General features: G+C 39.2%; 1 protein-coding gene across 1 annotated transcript in view; it reads right to left on the minus strand.

The window, feature by feature from the left end:
- Window positions 1-5,791: 5,791 nt before the first annotated feature.
- Window positions 5,792-25,339, minus strand: part of LOC125269987 (NALCN channel auxiliary factor 1) — a 162,978-nt gene continuing 143,430 nt past the window's right edge. The window contains exons 2-3 of the mRNA XM_048193128.1: window positions 11,182-11,353; window positions 5,792-7,766 (exon numbers count right to left, since the gene is read on the minus strand). Coding sequence (XP_048049085.1) covers window positions 7,489-7,766; window positions 11,182-11,353 — 450 coding nt within the window. The 3' untranslated portion in view covers window positions 5,792-7,488. The remainder of the gene's footprint in view (window positions 7,767-11,181; window positions 11,354-25,339) is intronic.

Here is a 25,339-nt window from a genome sequence, read left to right on the forward strand (position 1 = left end):
TTGTGTTTTGGCAATTCTCTAAGGTGGCATTTACATGACACAGTTTTCAACTAAAAACACGAAACATTTTATGTTAATTTACACAGCAACAGCGTTTTGGCAGCCTAAAAAAATGCAAACTTTTGAAAACGGGTTTCAAAGTGCAAGTTACAGTACTTGAAAATGAAAGTGTTATCGTCTCTGTGTAAACTACAAAAAACAAATTTGTGCAAACGGTTATGTCATGCGCATTTAATGTTCAGTCTACACCGATCAGGCATAACATTATGACCTCCTTCCTAATATTGTGTTGGTCCTCCTTTTGCTGCCAAAACAGCCCTGACTCGTCGAGGCATGTGCTTTGGTATCTGCACCAAGATGTTAGCAGCAGATCCTTTAAGTCCTTTAAGTTGTGAGGTGGGGCCTCCATGGATCGGACTTGTTTGTTCAGCACATCCCACAGATGCTCGATTGGATTGAGATCTGGGGAATTCGGAGGCCAAGTCAACACCTCAAACTCATTGTTGTGCTCCTCAAACTATTCCTGAACCATTTTTGCTTTGTGGCAGGAGCATTTTCCTGCTGAAAGAGGCCACAGCCACCAGAAAATACCGTTTCTATGAAAGGGTGTTCATGGTCTGCAACAATCCTTAGGTAGGTGGTACGTGTCAAAGTAACATCCACATGAATGGCAGGACCCAAGGTTTCCCAGCAGGACATTGCCCAAAGCATCACACGGCCTCCACCCGCTTGCCTTCTTCCCATAGTGTATCCTGGTGCCGTGTGTTCCCCAGGTAAGCGACGCACACGCACCCGACCATCCACGTGATGTAAAAGAAAACGTGATTCATCAGACCAGGCCACCTTCTTCCATTGCTCCGTGGTCCAGTTCTGATGCTCACGTACCCACTGTTGGAGCTTTCAGCAGTGGACAGGGGTCAGCATGGGCACCCTGACTGGTCTGCGGCTATGCAGCCCCAAACGCAACAAACTGTGATGAACTGTGTATTCTGACACCTTTCTACCAGAACCAGCAATTTGAGCTACAGTAGCTCGTCTGTTGGATCGGACCACACAGGACAGCTTTCGCTCCCCACGTATATAAATGAGCCTTGGCCGCCCATGACCCTGTCGCTGGTTCAACACTGTTCCTTCCTTGGACCACTTTTGATAGATACTGACCACTGCAGTCCGGGAACACCCCACAAGAGCTGCAGTTTTGGAGATGCTCTGATTCAGTCATCTACACTCTAAAAAATGCTGGGTTAAAAACAACCCAAGTTGGGTTGAAAATGGACAAACCCAGCGATTGGGTTGTTTTAACCCAGCGGTTAGGTTAAATGTTTGCCCAACCTGCTTGGTAGTTTTATTTAAACCAACTATTGTTTAAAAATTGCTATATGGCTAGCTTAAAATGAACCCAAAATAGTTGGGAAATTAAAAACCAGATGCAATTAGAGGCAACAATAATAGACAAAAGGTGAATGTTTATTAATAAGCTTTATTTTATTAATATAAATTTAATAGTTTAATAGTTTATTAATATAAATTTATTAATAAGCAATTTAATAAATGTTCATTGTTTAATAATTATTCATTGAACATTAATAAATGTTCATTTCCAACATACATGGGTTAATTTTAATTAAGCAATACAGTAATTTTTAAACAATAGTTGAGTTAAATAAAACTACCCAGCAGGTTGGGCAAACATTTAACCCTACCGCTGGGTTAAAACAACCCAATTGCTGGGTTTGTCCATTTTCAACCCAACCTGGGGTGCGTTTCCCAAAGCGAACTATGGTCGCAAGTTCCGTCGTTACCAATAGAGTTCAATGGGACTTACGACCATGGTTCACCAACGATGCTTTCGGGAAACGCACCGGGTTGTTTTTTTGATTTTTCCTGCTTCTAACACATTAACTTTGAGGACAAAATGTTCACTTGCTGCCTAATATATCCCACCCACTAACAGGTGCCGTAATGAAGAGATAATCAGTGATATTCACTTCACCTCTCAGTGATCATAATGTCATGCCTGATCAGTGTATAGGTGAGTCTTGTTTCTTTACAAAGTGTCATCACCAATAATACATTGTATAATACAGTGTTTTAAGTCATGTGAACAGGCTATTTTTGACAATGTTGTCGTCTGTATGTGAAAAACGCAAAGGAAAAACTTTTCCGTTTTTAGTACATCATTGTCATGTAAACATACCCTAAAACTCATTAGTAAATGTAATTTACATAAAACTCCAAGTTGATCATTCTGATCCATCAATAGACAGCAGTGCCATGCTAACATGATGGTGGTATTTTTACTTAAATTACACAAAGAAGAGTAGTGATAAAATAACTACTGAATGCTTGAAACCAACAAACCCACATTTAACCAACTGGACTCTTGAAAATAGCCTTTGTCAAAACTTCCCCCTTATGACATCTAGACCCAGTCTCCCCCACCTCTGCATGTAATATGCCTTGCCTTGTATATTTGCTTTAACATTTAGATAACTATCTGTACAAATCTATTCTCAAACAGGCATAACCTGTCAGGTCCACTTCTGTGTCAGCTTGTAGGACTGTTGACTTTACTTTTGTCCTTTCATAATGACTGTTAGCTTCTGTTAACCCTTTAGTCCAGTCAATCAGGTCTGACCTGTAAACAGATGGTTCACTTAAGGGTCAGATAAACATAAACATACATATTATGTCAAAATTGTTTTATAATATAGTTATTTCCTTAATTTCCTTATGTGTTGTTGGGAATGTTTTCATCCACTATGGGGTGTTTTTGAGTGTTAATTTGGCCACAACTTTCTCTGTGTTTCAGCAAATGGAATGATTTTTGGTGACAGATCTTATTTTGATACATATTTTGGGGAAATGCTTTGAAAATTTTCAAAACCTCAAAAATACACTGGGCAAATTTACTACCCTTTCTTTATCGGTGACATAATTTATAAACTTGTCAATAAAAGAGTAAAAATCCTGGATTTTTTTTTAAACATTTAGTTGTTTTGATCAGGACTGAGGTTGATTAACGGATTTAAGCAAAAAAAAATAAAAATTTTTTACAGCAGTTTAATTTCGTGGATGTTTTCATCCTGAACATAACAAAAGGGTAGTAAATCAGAAAACATTGGTATGTACATTATTTTGGTAACAAAATAATGGTAACACTTTATAATAAGGTTCATTATTTAACATAATGAACTGCACTTCTACAGCATTTATTAATCTTTGTTAATGTTAATTTCACCATTTACTAATACATTATTAAAATCAAGAGTTGTAATTTTTAACATTAGTTAATGCACTGTGAACTAACATGAACTGCTGTATTTTTATTAACTAACGTTAACTAAGATTAACAAATACAGTAATGTATTGCTCATGGTTAGTTCATGTTAGCTAATACAGTAACTAATGTTAACAAATGAACCTTATTGTAAAGCGTTACTGAAATAATGTTTTCATAACTTAAAGGAAACATTTCTTTTAGCTGGATATGAGCAGAATTCCCCATGGAATAATGGTTTGTAACCTCTTTTGCCCTAAAAGTCACTTACAGTATCTGACCGCACACTCAAAACAAAAGTAAATGAGCAACCCAGACACAAATGAACAGACAATATTTGTTATTTCATCAGAACACAACTTTAATCATTTTAGCAGTATAATCATACCTTCGAAAAGATCATAACTTGTGAGATTGTTTTATAAATAATTTCATCAAAGTTGCTTGTAAAAAAATTAAATAGGTTACTGAACTAAATCATCTATAATATTACAATATACCGGTAGTATATAATATTATTTTTTCCAGTAGTCATAGTCATAATGTTATCTCTATATGCCTTTAAACCTTTATCTTTTTTTCATAAAGTCATTGCTTTGCACATACCATCACACAGCATGACAGCCTGCAGGTGCCGATGTTGTGACCAAGAGGACAGTTCTTGTGATGAAACCACTCCGCTCTCAGTATCGATCTCAGCACAAACCAACCAATGATCTCTGACACTTACAAAAGAGGAGTTAAAAAAAGGACACCAACTCAGAACACAAGGAAACCTCCAAATCAAACAGAGACACACATTGTTTAGCATTCTCAAAACGTATTTACAACAGAAAAACAACTGAGGTTGAGGGCTGCATAGGTCCACAGGATTCTGAAAGAGAAAAGAAAGTATTTCTGCTTGCTAAGTGATTACGCAATGTGGAGTACTACTTACACAGCTGGATCAGTACTTGGAAATGACCATAAAACATGTGCAAGCATAAAATACATCTTATATTAGGTTTGGTGGTGATTAGCGATATTAGCAGGCATCTGTTACATTCAATCTCGTTAGTCGCTGAGACATACTGAGTGGTGACTGAATCCCAACAAACACAGAGAAACATGTTACGAACATGACAAATCTGAGCGACCACAACGCCGCTCTCCATTTAGGAAGATGTTTTAGTAGACGCTTTGTTGTGAATGGTGCCGTACGCTGAAATACGTTTTGTCCAACAAGGTGCCTGATTCGACACTTGTTGCGTTAGTCCAATTATTTACGAGGCTAACCGTATCGACATATGTTAAAATCGAAACCTTCCTGATTTGTAGAGCGTCACCAAGTATATATACAAAGGATGTCCGAGTGAACAAGCATGTAAATGCATCTGTGATCGACATTCAGAACTTCTTTGCTGTTGTCATTAGCCCATCTCTCTCTATCTCATCTCCTATACCATCAGACCCACTTGGAGAAGTTGAAGTAGTTTTGTTTGGAGATGAACAGAGAGAATCATTTCTGATCCGTCTGCCGTTTCAGAGCAGGTGGTCTGAGTTGAATGTTGAGGGTTATAAACCAACTAATAAGCTCTCAGGAGGGTATACTGTATCTCTCTGTTCTTTCCTCGAATTGTTCATTAGCGAAGTCCTCAGCACAGCTTGCCAGACTGCACTTATATATCTCAAACTGGGCCGTTGTGGCTTATCATATGGTCAAACTTTCCTGGTCATGCTATTTTAACTAAAGCACATCCCCAAGCGCGGCATAGCATTGTACACATAGCACTGGCTATGGCGTTTCTGGTAACATATTGGTTTAATTTGAAATATACTCATGTATTAATGAGAACATTAGATAGGAGAGATGACAAGATGGGCCTAAGAGCAATGAATCAGAGCTGTAATGGTGAGGATATTAAAAGCCATTATTAATATCAAATATGTTGGATAAAATTCAACAAGCCCAAATTCAAAAACCCTGAACAGCCAACAATTAGCTCTCTGAGTACATTTAGTTGAAAAATCTGAAATTTAAAAATAATGGAAAGAAATTAGCTTCTTTCTCTTCCCGTTTAAGTCAAATGCCTTTTTATCAGCTAAACTGAACTGCATTAGCAGTCTGAAAACAGCAACAACAAAAAAATCACTTTGTGCTTTTGACACCTCAAAAGGTCACTGCTTTAAAGGTAGCTTAAACCACAAAAGGGCAAATGGATCGATTTCTTCTCTTAAAATTAAGGTTGTTAAATTCGCCTCAGAGTCGATATTGGTCGTAATACATATTATGATCGCTTCTTTCCAAATGTAGCAGTCACATTAGCAAAACTTTGAAGACAAAAAGGTCCAAAAGTGTACTGATGCATAAAGCACCGCTTTCTCAGAGGTCACTTCCAAACTAAGCAGCTTAATACTGGTTAATAGGACACATTTGAGCGTTCAAAGGTTAACAAATCTGAATCCGTTGCAAAATTCACGTTAAAAAAACTTTCGCTTCAAGTGAAATTCCAGATCGTGCGGATTGACTGCATTTTGGCAACGGAATTTCATGCAGAATTTGAATGCAGACAATCATTTTTCTTATTTTTAGGTTAAAGGCGGGGAATAAAATGACATGGAATGCATGTGCTCCATTTTATTCCTATTTTGTCCCATTATGTTGGCCTGTTTTACACAAATATGGCTACAAAACACTAGTTAGCATAGTTAAAGCTAGCTGTGACTGATATATGAAATGTGTATGTATGTGTATCTAACATTGACCATCATGTCCTAATGTATGAGATGGAAACAAAGGTGTGTCGCCTGTAATTTTAACAGGTTCACACTGAGGCTGTCGAGAACTTAGTTAAACTCAAGGCTTCGTTTTGTGTGTGTCACAGTGACACATCCTCATTAGAGCATACCTGTAGAAAAAAATAAAAATAATAATATATCAGCCCTTAACTTTGCCTCTCTTTCCCACAAAGAACCAGATACCTTAAGCCCTGCCACCTGAGACGGGCCTTTGTTCTTCTATCTGGAGCCACAAATTCGAGCTCCCCAACTCCCTGCTGACGTGACTGTCTCTGTAACAAATTAACATTGTTTTCGCTGAGTTTTTCATGCCACGTGAATGTGAATGTGTGTAGATGATGGGTAAGCCCTTTCCTGTAATAAGGAATGATGGATCCTCTCTGTGTGATTGGGGTAATTTGTCTTGCAAGCTTTGATCGGCTGGGTTCATGCTGCCAACAGCAATTTGGACGGTACTCGGAGTGAGAGCTCCTCTTTTTCAGATTGTTTGGATTTATTTCTTGAAAACTTTAGCAGCATAGTCTAAACTCTGGTTCTAACATGCAATTAGAGAATATAGGGTAGAGAATATAATATCTTATATAATATATAACATTAAAACAGATTTGTGGACGTCTTTTTGCAGATTGAGGGGAGAAAATAACAGAAGTCTGGATACCACGTAACATCCCAACAAAGACCTTTTCAGTCAAGCACTTAAGCAAATAACTGAGTGACATTAATGTTTCCAGACCCCCAAAGCTACTGACCTGACCTTGCAGGAAATGACATCATACAAGCAACAAAAACATCAGGCTACCTTAATAAGGTTACAGGATCTTAATAGGAGAATCTGAGTTTGAACCTGGGCTTTTTGTTGGGTGTCTTGGTATTTGTCTAGGCAGATTTGTCAATGGATAAACGGCAATAGAAACCCTCGTAACGAATAGAGCAGCATTCAGAGAGTTTGTGATTACGAATAGAAACGAGAAGAACATCTAAGTGGACACACGAATGCAAGCACAGGCACACATGCGCACACGCACTCATCCGTTCGCTCACATAGACGCGCACTCGGTCTTGAATATTCACTTGGATACTGTACATTTAACTCATCCGTCTCTGCCAATCCTTTCTGCACAAAGACCCAAATGAAAAGAAAAGAAACATGAATTAGATCCTGTAGTCATCTAGTGCAACAGAAATCCAAACCATTGACACAGTGTAAAAAAACGTGGTGCGAGAGAACTCCGCCCCCTAGAAGCCTCTTTCAACAAAGGCTACGGTGTTGTCCCTTGTTCTTGTTGCTTGATTGGATTTGTCCAGTGTTTGTTTAGCTTCGTCAGTTTGCTTGGTTTGCTTTGATTGCATGTCCACAGTTTCTGTACCAGCAAGTTACCCACAGTCCGTCACGTCGCTGGAATCGGCACTGTTACTGAGTGGCTATTCCGTCATTCCTCGTTGGAGGAGCTGGAGGTGAGGTTGAACCCAGTGGGATTGTGGGATGCAGTGAGAGTGGCAACAGTATGAAGGAGGACGAGGACCAGCAGGCAGAGTTTGAGTCTGCTGTTGCACAGTCTAGAGGCCGCTGACGAGGTCAGGGATGTCCCGTGCTGACACGACGGGTGAGTTCTTTTGAGAGTGCCTTTGGAGCTGTTGTCCGCCCTGCTGTCCCATCGGACATCGCAGCACTCTGTCTCTGCGTCTGAGGGGTTGTCCTCTTGGAGCCCTAGGTCGGCAAAAGACACATGTTAGGGTTGATGATTAATGAGTGTTCACAACAAAGGAAAAGTTGTTTTCAAAATCTAGTTCTTAGAAATATACTACTTGTATTTATGTTGATCATAATACTCAAGAAAAGTTTTCATTTAATGACCATCAAGTAAAATGTAACACATCTTAAAGGGGTGGTTCATTGCGATTTCACTTTTTTAACTTTAGTTAGTGTGTAATGTTGCTGCTTGAACATAAACGGTATCTGCAAAGTTACAGCGCTGAAAGTTCAATGCAAACGGAGATATTGTCTTTTAAAGTTAAGGCAGTTTAATGCCTACAAAAACGACCACTTTAAAAGCAGAAACTGCTGTTTATCGGCCCCAAACTGTAAGTACATTTTATTGTTTGTACATGTTTTTTAAATGTATTATGTTGCTAATTTTTGGTTGCATCAAGGACGTAAACAAAGACCAAAGCGTTTTTGCTTCGCTAGCAAGTTAGCTGAATTCTAGTGCATACTTCTCCAACAAATGCCAACAAACACCAACAAACTTCTATGTTTATAGACAAACAGTTGTTCATGCTATAAATTAAACGCTACCTTTACAAAAAATGCTACTACTCAGTCATGTATTCGGCTACAGTAAAGCTTTAATCAGGATAAAACTGTATATTGAAAGCTAACAAACAGCAGTGACAGCATATCTAAACACTATGACACACATACAAAATGAAATACCATTCATAAACGTCCTTTAAAAGCCAAGTTCTGCTTTACCCTCTTCATCTGGGTCTGATTCGGGCTCAATTTTATACAGCAATATAGTCGCCATTATTTACATTTACACTGAAGCACATGTAACAGCTCTGGTAACAACTAATGGTAAGGGGCGTGGCGTTTCCGGACGCTTCAGCGAATCACAATAGACAGGGCCAGCTAACCAATCTGAGCACATTGCGTAGTTCAGAGGGAGTGGCTTCATAGAAGCAGGAAGTCAAACAAGCTGTTCAAATGACAGTGGAAACAGAGGTGTTAAAGGTAAAATATATGAAAAATACGGCTTTAAAAAAAAAAAAAAAAACGATCTTTAAGACATGTTAAACTGCACCCCAAAAACACAATCAAGCCTAGAAAAAAAACACTGAACCACCCCTTTAATAATTACTTTTTTGAGAATCTTTTTTCAAGGTAACATTTTTTTTTCTTTACAAATAACAAATGATTAACTTAATCTTAATGATTAGTTTTGGGAAATGTTTTCAATTCTATTTTTCATGTTTTTTCATGAATTGTTAATTCATAAATGTCATTATGTTTTTGAGATGTCACACCAGATAACATTTTGAATCCTGAACTAACCTCATCTTGCAATAAAAAGGTAAAATAATCTGATATTTTAGGAGATTTATTGACCTTGACACAAAGTCATGAGTATCTGCAGGGGTCCTCTTTGATATTTTTCCATGTTGGTTACACCACATGACATTGCCTTGTCATAAAAAGGTAAAATAATCTGATATTTTAGGAGATATATTGACCTTGACACAAAGTCAAAGTCATGGGCGTCTGCAGGGGTCCTCTTTGATATTTTTCATGTTGGTTACACCACATGACATTGCCTTGTCATAAAAAGGTCAAATTATCTGTTATTTTAATAGACTTGACACAACCATGCGGGGGTCCTATGATATCAGTGCCTGTTTTTTTTTTAATTATTATTATTCTCTCATGTTTCTGCATGTTAGTTTTGTTGATCACATGACTTTGATTTGGTGGGGATTTTTTTTTTTTTTTATATATATTAATTAATTGGTAAGAGCAATTTTTTCTTCTAAAAATGTCTTGGAATCAGAAGTTGAAAGTTTCATTTCAGACAATTATGATATTAGAGTTTGCAGGTCTGATTAATAAGCAATGAAGTATTATTGTCAAAACATTACTTTATTTTTCTAAGAGGATTATGGAAAACAATTTTGATAAGGCATTTTACTTCGTAATGACATCAGAATATGTCATGTCTGACATTGTTTGCTTTATGCTCTCTAAAAAAAAGATAAAAATGAAATTAAAAACATGCTAATAATAGAAGAAGTGTAGTCGGTCATTGTATGCATGAATAGCATTTACTGTAAATGTAGTTTTAAATAAATCATTTTTTAATAGTTCACATTCTTCAAAATATCACCTTTCGTCTCTTACATAAAAAAAAAAAACAAAAAAACAAAACAAAACATAAGTGTTAGTTAATGACACAATTTTTATTTTTGGGTGAACTGTTCCTTTAATATGGTTCATTATACTGTATACTTTCCCACCTGACCTCTCCACACATACATCATTATGACAGGTGTTTATTGTCATGTTGTGATGATGATGAAGTTTAGCACTGTGAGACGAGTCCGTGTTAAGTGGGGATACTTAAAGCAATTAAAGGGCAGGTAATTACAGCCTGACCACTCAGCCAGTCTGTGTGGTTCTGCTCTCAATCCCCCATTTATCATCAGTCTGTCTCATTATAGCACAAGCCTGCAGGCCATTGGGAGGCCAAAGCACTCATTCACATGCACCACTCAGCATGCCTCTGGGATTAGGAGAGGAGCATATCCTGACAAACATCATTTGTGTATACAAGCCCTATAGTTCTCAACATTCAGTGCAGAGAAAGCCTATTTCATGCCCTCTGTATTCATAGCCTACTCATGATTGGCATAATTATTCAAATCAAATGGAGGATAATTTAAAGATAAAGTATTTATTGTATCCATTGAGTCAACTCAAATTTTGTGCAAATAGGATATGATCACGCTCATTCATCCAATGAAAGTGTAAAGTGGAAACAGGGAAGAATTAAAGTTCCTGTTTTAGCCACATGGTGGCAACAGAGACCAAGTGTTCAATGCCAATGGAAAATGCTGCCAGTTCAGACAGTTGATGGATGTCCAAATCCAATGTTTGCGTAACATCCTGTCTACTGTGATTGCTTCATCTGGTAGTTCCTTGAAACATAAATATACCCTTTACTGTCTATGATATCCCACAGTTCTGAGTGTGTGGTTGGGTGGCTAGTAAAAGGAATAAATTGTCATTTTGGCTTCTTTTTGTTTCTCCCAATTTATGACAATAAGCATTGTAGTCTCTAAAGTTCACCTGAATTTGTTCTACATCATCTGGCATGACATTTTGGTTCATTGGAAGCTAGTCAGAAATCAGTTTCTTTAAAAGGTGACCTCATACCAAAAAAAAAAATAAAAAACGCCATCTACTTCAATGATAATGAAAATGCCTGCTGATATTGCTCTACTCCTCTCATTTATATATATTATGTTTTAAAGTTACTCTAAGCTTAAAATCAGCTAATAATTCAGTCCTTTCAAGGAGAGGAAACCACTGGTGATGTGTTTGTATGAGAAAAGGTCAAACTACCCACCTGTGCATATAAAACTGGGGCTTCCACCGTAGATGAGTTCATCATTGTCAGGCAATATGAAAGGACACCTCTGCTGGACCTCCAGGCAGTACTTCCTGCAGGGGATCCTGTTGCTGCAGTGCATCTGTGTGGTGTGGAAGAACTGGGCACAGAGCCAGTGTTTGTAGACAGTCTGTGCAGAGAGAAAAGTACAGAAGGAGAGCTGTTAGTGGTTGAGTCCGGGTGTCCATTGCAATTGATTACATCATCAGTACCGCGGTAACAGTCATCGCTTAAGCTCTCCCACCTATGTATCTTGGCAACCATTCAGCCCTTGTCATTTCTTTGTGTTGCTTACAGAGTCAAAACATCTCTCTACATTGTTTTGTTTTATGTTGCATTATGTATATAACATCACTGACCAACAGTACAAGTAGTGCTTGCTGCAGAGCAAAATGACCTCCAGCTCCACCTCTCTGGAGCTCAAGGGTAGAGCTTAGTCTGTTTAATGGGTGGACAGATAGGGTTATGGGTAGGGTTAGGGTGTGGTTGGGGGATGCAGCTCCACCCATCATGCCCACAGTAGGTCAAGAGAGGGGGAACTGGAGGTTATGGCTCTGCAGTGAGTAGCGTCTCCAACAGTAAGACAGATAACTTCATTTAGAAACACCATGCTATCCACACTGCTTTTATATAGTAGCTTACAACTGCCTCACTTGTTCCTACTTTGAAGAAAGTCAAAGAAATTTTGAGACAAAGTTGGTACTTCAGTGTGAAGTTTACTTTTCCCAGCTTAATATACAAATAAAAGTAAATCACTCATAGGTTGATTTCACTTTGTAAACGCTATGATTATAAACCTTCAAGGTAGAAGGAGATAAACCATCCAAGATTTATTCTTGGAGAAATTGCAGCACAAGACTGATAGAGGAGTGGAACGGGTCCAGCTGACGTTGTCTACAGCAAGTAGAAAACAACTTCCATTTATATGCGTATAGCTTTCTCATGGAGGGAGCTCTGGAGTGGGGTATGGTCTCGACAACCTCAGTTGGGAGACCGGATTCTATGAGCCTAGCCCCCTCAGAGGCCAGGCCCACATTTTCCACAACTCCTGGCGGGGGTGAATTATCATGCCACCCGCTTGAGACAGAAGGTCCTGTCTAATGAGGATCTCCATGGGGCAGCCGTCTAGAAGAGACACTAGGTCTGCAAATCAAACTCGGGTCGGCCAGAACGGGGTTATCAGTATGAGATGGACCCTGTCCTGGCGAACCCTCTCCAGAACTCCTGGGAGCAGAGCGATCGGGGAAAATGTGTACAGACGTAACCTTGGCCACGTCTGCACCATGGCATCCAGCCCCTCTGGGGCACCACAGTGGGCAGAGAGATGTTTCTTTCGAAGCAAATAGGTCAACTTCTGCATAACCAAAGTTTTTCCAAATGAGCTCCACCACCTCAGGGTGGAGTCTCCATTCCCCGGGCATCGGCCCCTGCCTCGACAGGATGTCTGCCCCCACATTTTGATGCCCCGGGATATAAGCTGCTCTCAGGGAGAGGAGCTTCCTCTGGGCCCACAGGAGGATCCGATGGGCTAACTCGCACAACTGGCGAGACCTCAGACTCCCCTGGTGGTTGATATAGGGGACCACCGACATGTTGTCCGTGCGGACTAACACGTGATGGCCCCTAAGGTCTGGGAGGAAATATTTGAAAGCTCGAAATACCGCCATCATTTCCAGCCGATTTATGTGCCAGGAAAGTAAATGGTCCTCCCAAAGACCCTGAGCTGAGCGACCACTCATGATCGCCCCCCAACCTGTGAGGGAAGCATCCGTCGTTAGCATTACGTGACGACAAGGAGCCCCCAACACAGGTCCTTGGGACAGGAACCAAGGCTTCTTCCACATGACTAAGGCACGAAGGCATTGCTGCGTGACCTTGATCATGCGAAAAGGATTTTCCCTCGGAGAAAATCCCTTGGTCCTGAGCCACCACTGTAAGGGTCTCGTGCAGCAGGTCAAAAGGTATCACTTTGGACGCAGATGCCATCAGACCCAACAGTCTCTGAAACAGACTGTTTTACAGGGAGTGACAGGCCTAATTTCACCCCATTCACGGCTGAGAGAATGGAATTCACCCGAGCAGGAGACAGACGTGCCTGCATCGTGGTGGAATCCCAGACTACCCCTAGATAGTTGGTAGTTTGAGCTGGAAGAAGCACACTCGTCTTGGCATTGAGTCTCAGCTCCAACCTTCTCATGTGAGACAGAACAACATCTCGATGTTGGACTGCCATGTGCTAAGACTGAGCTAAAATCAACCAATTGTTGATATAATTCAACACTCGAATGCCCTGGAATCTTAGAGGAGCCAGAGCTGCATCCACGCATTTTGTGAAGGTGTGGGGTGAAAGAGCTTCGCCCTCGAAAGCAAATCTGAGCAACCTCCTGTGCTGAGGATGGATGGATACATTAAAGTACCCTCCATCCCTCTTTGGAACAATGAAGTATCGGCTGTAAAACCCTGACAGCTTGCTGGGAGGAGAAACCTGTTCCTTCCTGTTCCAATACCAGAGAGTGCTAGGGATCCACCACTGTAGGGAAGACCCCGTTGAACTGGACAGGTGAGACCCGAATTCTGTAACCCTTTTCTATTGTGAGCAGTACGCAATGAGAAATATTTGGAAGAAGTTTCCATTCTACCAGAAATTCTAGTAAGGGAACCAGTCTCTCGAGGCCTCTGGTGTTTTTTGAGCATTCGACTCGGCGCCCTGAAGCGGTGAACCGGAAGGGAACAACTGAATCAAATGTCGACCGGCCCTCCTCAGAGGGGAGGAGCTTCCCCTGGGCCCACAGGAGGATCCGATATACATATATATTACGGGCACGTAATCTATGGGCAGCCTCGGCAAAAGCGAGATCCGAGCCGTATATTCTTTATTGCTGACTTAATCTACGCGCTGCTTCAGCAAACGTGAGATCCAAGCCATATATTCTTTATTGCAGACCTAATCCACATGCTGCCTCGGCAAACGCGAGATCCGAGCCTTGCGTTAGATTTTTATTCCCTCGAGAATAAAGCCAACAAGAGTGGAGCTAAAAACTCCCGCTAGTGCATACTTCTCTATACACTTCTGGACATTTTTATGAATTAACACTGCCAGCTGTGAGCTGACGTGCATGCTCCACTCCCAGCAAACAACACATAAATCGTGTGTATCCCCAATCACTTTGTAGTGTAGCACAGGGAGGAACGCGATTCAAACTGCTGTTCACTACATCTTCAATATTTGTAAGTTTACAAAATCAGAAAGTTATTTGATTCCTCAAATTTAAATCGAGCAAATAAACAATCAGACAAGTATATCACGGTCTGAATATTTCAAATAAACAAAAATAATCATGGCTTTCAAACACAACTGATTTGTTTTTGATGTTAGAATAATAGACATGTGATTTTGAAAACACGATATATGTGTGAGGTGGCGAGACCTCAGATCGATATCACAATATCCACCTCCTCAGAGCTGGACATGTGAAGTACCGGTGCCACAACCCAGGGGGAAGAAACCGCAGAGCGTGCTTCCACCTGGGGAAAAGGCACAGAACCTGGCAGGTAAAGGCAGAGAAAGGGCAGCGCCCATCTCTAACCCCTCTGCCAGATTCATCCATGAACCCCATGATCTGAGCCACCGCTCTGCCTCGGCAGAAGCGGGACCTGACCACGAGAAACGTGAGCCGCGGCGCCTTCCTCAAAGAGCGCCCAGCGGGAGTGGAGAGGTTCTAATTGTAACTTATTACAATGCTCGCAAACAACCCCCTCGAGGGGGGTCCGCTCCCATACAAACAACATAATTTTCTTATTATCACTGTGAAGCTCCTTTCAAACAATCTGTATTGTAAAAAGTGCTATGTAAATGAAGATGACTTGACTTGACTTAAAGAACTGTAGTTCCAAACGCAGAAGTTTGCGATGCTGTTTGCAAATGTTCATTGAAAATATGTTTTCGGGGGAAAAAAGAATCATTGAAATGTGTTGCTAATGATGGAATATGCTACTATATTTAGCTAACCAGTGAAAGACATGGAGTGTTCAGGAAACCTGTTTGTTATTTATACCTGTTTGAACGAGCCTGAAAAGTTTCGCACCAGCGCCACCTAGTGGTAAAATCAAATATTAAAATGCTTATCACTATGGGTGTGGTCAACTTATTTGACCACACCCATACAGGGATTCAGGAGTCTAAGGACAGTCATGTCCTTAGACTCCTGAATCCCTGCTGAATCCAATGATACCAAACATGTTAGGTTTTGACTTATGGTTTGTCCGTCATGTTGAATTTTGCGAAAAACCTGCTTTTTCAAACTCGTTCTAGATGCTTCATTTGATTGTTATGAAAAACAAATAAGATCATCTTCAATCCATTGTGGCAAAAAGTTATCAAAAGCTTTTTGATAAATCAAACCATTCTCAAATAACACACAAATTAATTTTAACGCAGAGCACCCAATTTGGACTCAAGGCTGTATCTCTGCAATGCTTTATCATATTCAGACCAAACTTCATACATATCATCCCAAGCAAGACCAGAGCCTAAATGCCGAGTTTCGTCTCAACGCCACCTACTGGTCTGGAGATACAAAAAATGGCCATTTTTGCTTATTGCTTCAGATAGGTATGTCGAAAAATCATAAAGTTGGTCTTGTTAGATTCGGGGCATCATGCCGAGTCGAATGATATCCAATTTTCCCATGTCGGCGATTTTGGCCATCGGCCATTTTGAATTTTGTTTTAAAATGCTGTATTTTATGAACGCATTAGCGTATCATTACGAAACTTGGTATGGTTCATCAGCACAAGGCCCTGAAGGAGTCTGAGTAGTTCCGAACCAGCGTCACCTAGTGTCGTTTTTTCATATGCTTATAACTTCTGATCTGGTTGACTTATTTTTACGGGAGTCTTATCCTTAGCGAGTGTCATTGTCACCTCACTCTGACCAAACCACATTCATTTGGTCACAGCGCCACCTATTGGTCGAAAGTGATAAATCAGTAAATATTTATTATTGACTGTATATATCATTTTCCAACTCTTTTGCCTAAAATGATCTTAATAGGTCTTTAATTGCTCACTGTTGCAGTTGGTCTGATGCCCCCAGCCATGTTGGCTGGCTTGTTGTGCCTTTTTTGCTTGGCCCCGTAATTGCTGCTTGCTGCTATATTTATTATTATTATTATTATTAGTTTGTATTTATTTATTGTGACACTAGCGCAGAATTGTCAGCTTTAGATTAAACATAATTGAGAAATTAGCAACAAAATATTCCTTTTGTAAAGATTAGAGCCCTTTTGTAGTAGGGGTGCAACAGGGCTCTGTTTGTGGACCATTAAACATTTGTAACACCACAGCAGGCATTACATTGTATAAATAACCATGTAAACAAGCAGTTTTGTTTAACACCAAAATACCCACTTTTTTACACAGACAAACATTAATGTGCCCAATCAAACAAGAGGGGAAAATATATCAAACCAAAACCGTTTGCTTTGACAGTTTTCTTAATGTACAACATAATATCTTACCCACCCAGTGTTAAAAGACTGAATGAATGGACCATAATGCATTAACAATACTTGTATGAAAGTCTGAGGAAACACTCTGGCAAGTTTTCCAGCAGCCATTAGTTACAGTTGAGCCACCACATGACATCATATTCTCTTGCTCACCAGGAGCATAACGGAATGATTCTGTACTTGTCTCATTTTACAGAAACATAGTGAAACATAGTCCAAACAAACAAAATACTTTCTTTCCCACATCACATATCACACCCTTTCTGCGAACACGCAACAGACCTGTAGCTGCAATATGCCGCTGTCAGCCTGCAGAACAGTGCAGGCAAGTCCTCTACTCCATCTACAACAACAGCTCAAGCAATTATAAGTGCAATGAATCACCGTCTTTGCCTTAAGCACAGCGCCTTGCCAGCACACAGCTGTACATCATGTCACGTCGCCATCTCCAATAAAATATTTATGTGGTGTCACTCGTGTAAACTCTTTAAAAAGCACATTTCCTTCCTCAGCCTTGATCCTCTACTGCTTTGGTTCGCCTGCAAGTGCTTATTAGATTTGCAGAGAGCAAACCTCTCAGCGGGCGTTTGCTAATGCCTGTTCATATAATGAATCCCTCCTGAGACAGAGGTAAAGCAGACGTTTGTGGAGGATGACAGATCACAGAGAGGGGTAAGACCGCAGCTTCCTGTCTCCTCCCCGGGCCATTTCAGGCAGGCCTGATTGACATGCAAGGCAAACAGCTTTTCAGAGGTGAAATAAGCTTTTGTAGGAGTTATCTGAGGACATTGAGATGCACTTGAGTCAGCATTATATTTGAACAATAACAGAGACGGAACAAAACACTGAACGACCTTTTTACACGTCAACGTTTTTGCAAGAACCGCTCTCTTAGACAGGAAAAGACTATCTGTTTGATACGCACAATGACTGACCACAGTTTGGATTGTTTTTATGTGACATTTAAGTGCAGAGATACCTGAAATCACAACAGTGACAAAAGTTGGAAAAAAAAAAAGTGATTCAAATGCTCTGTTCCAAAATCCAGTGAGCTGCCTTGCTGTTTACTGCTTATTTAGGGAGCTGTCTTTTAAGTCACTAAATTAACTCACATGGAACCTCATGTTTGCTTGATTTGAAGTGCTTTACATGAAGAAAACAAATAGCACTACACACACAAAGCACCCTGGAGACATGGCAAGTCCCTTTAAGGCAATCTGCGGCCATCTTTGAAATGCCTCACAAGCAGCTATTCCAGTCATGCAGGTACAGCTCCTTCTCTTTGAATGGGAAAACATCAAATTCTCCATCCCGTGATGACTTTACCAACTGGCGATTGGCTCTTTTATTTAGAGGGCAGGACTTATTCCTCCATTTTGTGTGTTGCTTTGTATATCTTAAGTCTTTGGACATGGCTTAACAGTTTGCTTTTATCATGTTGCTAAGCTAATGTAATACTATAAAGTTGAAACAAAAGTAACGACCAGTGTTACTGTAGTATCACTGATATTCTTTTTATGTTTTTTTTTTTTTTTTTAATATATATATATACTGTACAGATGCTGTTCATATAATTAGAATATCATCAAAAAGTTGATTTATTTCACTAATTCCATTCAAAAAGTGAAACTTGTATATTATATTCATTCATTACATACAGACTGATATATTTAAAATGTTTATTTCTTTTAATTTTGATGATTATAACTGACAACTAAGGAAAATCCCAAATTCAGTATCTCAGAAAATTAGAATATTACTTAAGACCAATATAAAGAAAGGATTTTTAGAAATCTTGGCCAACTGAAAAGTATGAACATGAAAAGTATGAGCATGTACAGCACTCAATACTTAGTTGGGGCTCCTTTTGCCTGAATTACTGCAGCAATGTGGCGTGGCATGGAGTCGATCAGTCTGTGGCACTGCTCAGGTGTTATGGAGCCCAGGTTGCTCTGATAGTGGCCTTCAGCTCTTCTGCATTGTTAGGTCTGGCATATCGCATCTTCCCCTTCACAATACCCCATTGATTTTCTATGGGGTTAAGGTCAGGCGAGTTTGCTGGCCAATTAAGAACAGGGATACTATGGTCCTTAAACCAGGTACTGGTAGCTTTGGCACTGTGTGCAGGTGCCAAGTCCTTTTGGAAAATGAAATCTGCATCTCCATAAAGTTGGTCAGCAGCAGGAAGCATGAAGTGCTCTAAAACTTCCTGGTATACGGCTGCGTTGACCTTCGACCTCAGAAAACACAGTGGACCAACACCAGCAGATGGCATGGCACCCCAAACCATCACTGACTGTGGAAGCTTTACACTGGACCTCAAGCCTCTCCTCTCTTCCTCCAGACTCTGGGACCCTGATTTCCAAAGGAAATGCAAAATTTACTTTCATAAGAGAACATAACTTTGGACCACTCAGCAGCAGTCCAGTCCTTTTTGTCTTTAGCCCAGGCGAGACGTTTCTGACGCTGTCTGTTGTTCAAGAGTGGCTTGGCACAAGGAATGCGACAGCTGAAACCCATGTCTTGCATACGTCTGTGCGTAGTGGTTCTTGAAGCACTGACTCCAGCTGCAGTCCACTCTTTGTGAATCTCCCCCACATTTTTGAATGGGTTTTGTTTCACAATCCTCTCCAGGGTGCGGTTATCCCTATTGCTTGTACATTTTTCTACCACATCTTTTCCTTCCCTTCGCCTCTCTATTAACATGCTTGGACACAGAGCTCTGTGAACAGCCAGACTCTTTTGCAATGACTATTATTACAATTATTTCATAAATTGTAATTGTAAATATATACATTTATTTATTGAATGAATTATTTTTATAATCCACATTTCTCCTGACCTGAATGGATTCTGTAAATGCTGCCATTACATCCATGTGATAACTTGGAGGAAATGCAAATGTTTTCCACAATGATACATGTCTTTCCACAGTACTGAAGAAAAATATCATACCTCCACTGTATTAGCATGCATACTCTGCAATAAGCTCTAATGCCTTGTAATAATGTGATGGAGAAATCCAATCCAATCTTAATTTACTGTATTATACTGTGTTTTTTGTTACTATATACTGAATAATTACTGGAAAAAAATAAAGCTGTTTACTTCAGAAATACTTGTAAGCAAAATACCACTGTTTTAATTTAATTTGTTAATATTTATATTAATATTATAATAAATTTCATGACTAAAGGAGCGGTTTTGGCAACTATGCTGAAATTCCACTGGTAATGGTCTTGGTATCGTGACAACCTTATGGCCGGTTCACATAGAATACTTTTTTTTTTTTTTTTTCCTGTTAAAAATGAGACTTGGGTCAGTGAAATAAAAAAAAAAAGTGCATGTTAAACTTCCTTTAACTTGAGCGCCACATTTTTAGACTGTGTGAGCGCAATGGTTAATGATGTCCATCTAGCCCGTTTACATAGAAAAACAATAGAAAAGTACCACAGTGGAATGAAAAAATGCGGTCTATGTGAACGGCCCCTAGGTGAAGAATGATGGGTGAAGTGTTGTGACAGTGGTGGACAGTTAAGAAAAAGAAAAAAGTGTACCAGATGATAGCTTCACACATATGCCTCAGACAGTCATGCTCACTTAAGATGGGCACACACACACATACACACAAAGGCACGTGGCACACATGAGCAGGGCCCTGGAGACTGTGAGCGTGGTGACGTGCTGGTGGCATTTGGAGCTGGCACATGATGACATTAATCCAGAGCTCATTTGCAGTGCTACAGTGTGGCAGGCCTATGCGTACTGACAGAGAGAGAAGCTAACTCCTGCAGATCTGCAGAAACTGGGTGTTTTACACACATGGAGCCTTCTGAGAGTGAATGTCACATCCTTCATCTGGACTCTTAATCTGTCCAAACAACACTAATATGTCCTATCAAAATCCTTACATGCTGGAGTTAGGCCTTACCTGATTTAAAACAACAAACCACAACACAGAAAGAATAATAAGACTTTCATCAGAGATGAAAGATGTTCAGACACAAAATAAGTAAATTATTACTTACTTACTTACTTAGTTTGTGCATTAGTTGAGAACACTACCATTCAAATTTTAAATGTTTTTGAACAATGTCTCCGTTGCTCACAAAGGATGCATTTAATTAAACATACAGTAAAAGTGTGACATGTTTAAAATTTTAAATAGCTGTTTTCTATTTGAATATATTTTAAAATGTAATTTATTCCTGTGATGAAAAAGCTGAATTTTCAGCATCATTACTTCAGTATCATTCTATTATGCTGATTTGATGTTCAAGAAACATTTCTTATTATTATCAATAATATGTCAGTTGTAATGCTTAATGTTTTTGTAAAAAATGTGATTTTTTTTTTGTCAGGATTCTTTGATGATTAGAAAGTACAAAAGAAAAGCATTTATTTGAAATAGAAATCTTTTGTAGCATTAAATGCCTTCACTTTCACTTTTGATTAATTTATTGCATGTTTGCTATATTATTTCTTTAAAAAAATCTTACTCATTTCCAAATTTTTTTTTATCTCAATAGTTTAATGTTAGCATGTTGCTATTGCAATATGCATAAATATACCTAATGCACATAAATATGTGGTACAAAACCCCATATTTAAGAACTACTTTTATTATACTATCCATTATTAAATGAAATAATGTGATAAAGAAAAACAATCCAGTCTTAATTTACTGTATTATACTGTGTTTTTTATTACTATATACAACCCCAATTCCAGAAGTTTTGAGACATTTTGTAAAATGTGATAATAACCAAAATCTGTGATTTGTTAATTCTCTTGAACTTTGAAACTCTTTTTAACTGACAAAAGTACAAAGACAAGTTTTCCAATGTTTTCACTGACCAACATAAATGTATTTTGTGAATATAAACAAATTCTAATTTTGATGGCAGCAACACACTCCAAAAACATTGGGACAGATGCAAAATAAAAGTGAAAAGATTATATAATATCCTATTTAAACTGTTTTTTAACAGTCCACAATTAGCAGGTTAATTGGTAATAGGTGAGGGCATCATGGGTCAAGATGGGTCATGGCTCACCACTTTGTGCCAAATGTCATGAGGGAATTGTCAAACAATTCAAAAATCACATTTCTCAATGCAAGATTGCAAAGAATTTATGTCTTTCACCATCTACCACATAATATTATAAAAAGATTCAGGGAATCAAGAGAAATCTCAGTCTGTACAGGGCAAGGTAGGACACCTCAGTTGAATGTGCATGACCTTTGAGCCCTCCGATGGCATTGCATTAGAAACTGTCATGCTACTGTGTTAAATACAGTCACATGGACTTGGAAGTACAAAACAGTTGTCACTTAACAGTACAAGAAATGCAACTTGAATCTCTGTTATACAAGGAGAAAGCTATACATCGATTCTATGCAGAGATGCTGCTGAGTTCTCTTGGCCCGAGCTCATCTCAGATGGTCTAGAAGACAGTGGAAATGAGTGCTGTGATCAAGTCCATGTTTCAGTTTGTTTTTAGAAAAAACGGACATCAAGTTCTCAGTCCCAAAGACGAAAGGGACCATTCATTAGCGACAGGTGCAAAAGAAAACATTTGTCATGGTATGGCGGTGCATCAGTGCAAACGGCATGAGTGACTTGTGTATGTGTGAAGGTACCATTGACGTGGAGGCATATATTTGGATTGTACAGAGACATAAACTGCCATCAAGATGGCATCTATCCTGGGTAGCAAGACAATGGCAGGCCTTAGAGTGGTTTCTAGACACTCTACACCGCAGAGTGGATGTGCTTGACTGCCTGCCTGCAGTCCAGATCTGACTCTTATTGAAAATGTATGGCCCATCATGAAAAGGAGAATCAGACAATGATGACCACAGACTGTTGAGCAGATGTCTTGTATCAGGCGAGACTGGGTAAAAATTCCACTTGCAAAACTGCAACAATTAGTATCCTCAATTCCCAAATGATTAAATATTGTAATTAAAAGTAAACATGACTCTGTCCCAACTTTTTTGGAGTGTGTTGCAGCCATAAAAATCAACATTTGTTTATACTTACAAAATACAATAAAGTTGTTCAGTGAAAACATTGGAAATCTGTTTTCGTACTTTTTCCAGTTAAAGGTGCACTATGTAAGATTTCTGTCTGCTAGAGGTTGCTAGAGACCTATTCAAAACAAAGGTGTAGCTTGATGACGGCAAGTTTGAGCGCGGAATCTTGGGACATGTGGTCTTCACATCACAGCCGTTGGAAACAATAGGGATTGGACTCGGGAAGAAATCATGTTCATGGATGAGATTATTAATGTTACTGTAGTATGAAGCAGAGCAGGACCGAGTGTTGTGGGAGCTGAATGAGGCCACTGGAGCGATTGTGCAACACACGCCTCACGAGCAGCAGAACTTTTATTATGACACAGTCGCCGGCGCCGCTTCCGCTTTTCTGGTAATGAATATGAGGTAACACAGCTCTGTTTATCATATTAGATACATTTGAGTGTGTTGAAAATGATGTTATAACGTTATTCTGTGCATTTGCTCGGCGGCTGCTATGAGACACTGTTGCACACTGCAGTAAGATGGATCGATAATAGAATATCATACTAAATGCTGGATGGCTTGTTTTGATAAATGGAATGCAATTAATTTTTAAAACATATTGTATGATGGAGAAAATTCTGTATTACTGTTACTAAAAATAAAGCTGCATCTGATTATGCTATGTTAGCTACTTCACAAAATAGTGTATTTCTCTGAGGCATGGTAAAGAATGGTACTCGCAAAAAATCAAGAAAATTAGATTTAAACAATAAGACTAAACGTGTTGAGCTATATAACAACAATTAGTTTTCTGTCTATAAGCGTAACTAAACAGTTGTTCCCTTGTCTATTAAACCATGTAAATATTAAAGCGTCTTTGGTGTTTCCATGGTTTCTACAAAATAAAATAGGATAACGCGGGTATGACGCAATTGACAGGTGACTCCTCACACGTCCCTTAGCCTTGGATAAAAATTGCAATTTTCTCACGATTTACAAATAGAGGTTCAAGAGAATTACCAAATCAAAGATTCTTCGCATTTTACAAAATATCCCAACTCTTCAGGAATTGGGGTTGAACTAAATAATTACTGGAACAAATAAAGCCGTTTAATTATTTAAGAAATATTATTATAATTATTATTATAATTAATCTTATGAATTAAGCAGTTGTTTTGGTAACTATACTGAAATTTCACTGGTAATGGTCTTGGTATCTTAACAAGGTGGTATATTTGCCAACCATCTTGGATGGATTCTTTAAAATTTGATGTGAAATGTTAAAGTTCAGACTTTGATTGTTGGTATTTTAGCCAAAAAGAGTCAAATTTGTGATGATATTAACAAGAGGGACACACAAGATGAAATTTAAGCCAAAGTCTCAAATTCCTTTCTCAATTTCTATTAAAGAGATGCCATTAGAGATTTTCCTTTTCCATGGGAAGACAGAACAAAATACAACTAATAAAGCTCATAATAAATAAATACATAAAATACATAAAAATCGTATTCCTTTGTAAAATTGTATGGGTCTTTCACCTTTCAATATTCCCAAAACCTCTCACGGCTGGTGAATATTTTTTTATTGCAGTGTGAGTTCACCCTGAATCTCTGCTGTCCAGCACTCCATTAGAGATGTGATGAGGGGTGAGTCCTCTCAGATGAGTATAAATGCATTATCGCTGCTAAACACAACCTGAGCGACGGGGTGAGCTGCATCACAGACGTACAGTCTTTGCTGAATGCCGCTGAAGGACGTTGCACTAAAAGGGCCATTTATGTTTGTAATAGCTGGTTAAATCTGCACTGCCGGCTTCTATAAACTTGTGCAGTTATGACCTGAATATTTGCCTCAATTTACTGCTATCTAAATGGCTAATATAATTATTTTTTTTTTTTTGTAAATTAATCAGTCAATTAATCTGATGTCACAGAACTCATTTGTACAACAGCATAATATGTAATCATTTTCTTCAGTCCTCTATCAACCCATCCGTTTATCCATCTATTTGTCTTTTTCATCCATTTATTCCTACTTCAAACATTGCAGGGACTGGCCAGCAGATGGAGCCAGCATGCTGAGGTGAACCATTTCAGATTCCCTCACTCAGCAGTAACTCATTCACTATGAGATATATAATACCTGGAGAGAGCTACAATATCTATAAGCATTACCATTCATTTCAATGACGCAAAGTCACAGAACCACCCAGAAGTAGGTCATTTGAAATACGCCATCTTCACTCATAGGCATTCGCTTCTGCAGCCAGGTTGTTTTGAGTCTAAATGGCAACTAATAAAATGATGTAGTAGAGCAGCCAAAACATCTGTGCACAGATGTGCCATATCCCTGAGCTCCAAAAGCCCATTTTTGGGCTCCTTTCAGCATGCTGATTACAGCTGAGGTGAGCCAGATCCTCTGTATCCCCTTGTGTGGAAAATGCTCGCTATCAATGATGGTGATTCTGATTCATCCCTGTGACTGAAATCTTTTGATTCTGTTCTCCAAAAAGATTCCGATTTGTCCACTGATTTGTTTCTGTAGGTTACATCATGCCTACAGTGCTGTTCCTGTTGA

This window comes from Megalobrama amblycephala, linkage group LG6 (genome assembly GCF_018812025.1).
Source record: "Megalobrama amblycephala isolate DHTTF-2021 linkage group LG6, ASM1881202v1, whole genome shotgun sequence".
Classification (NCBI taxonomy): Eukaryota; Metazoa; Chordata; class Actinopteri; order Cypriniformes; family Xenocyprididae; genus Megalobrama; species Megalobrama amblycephala.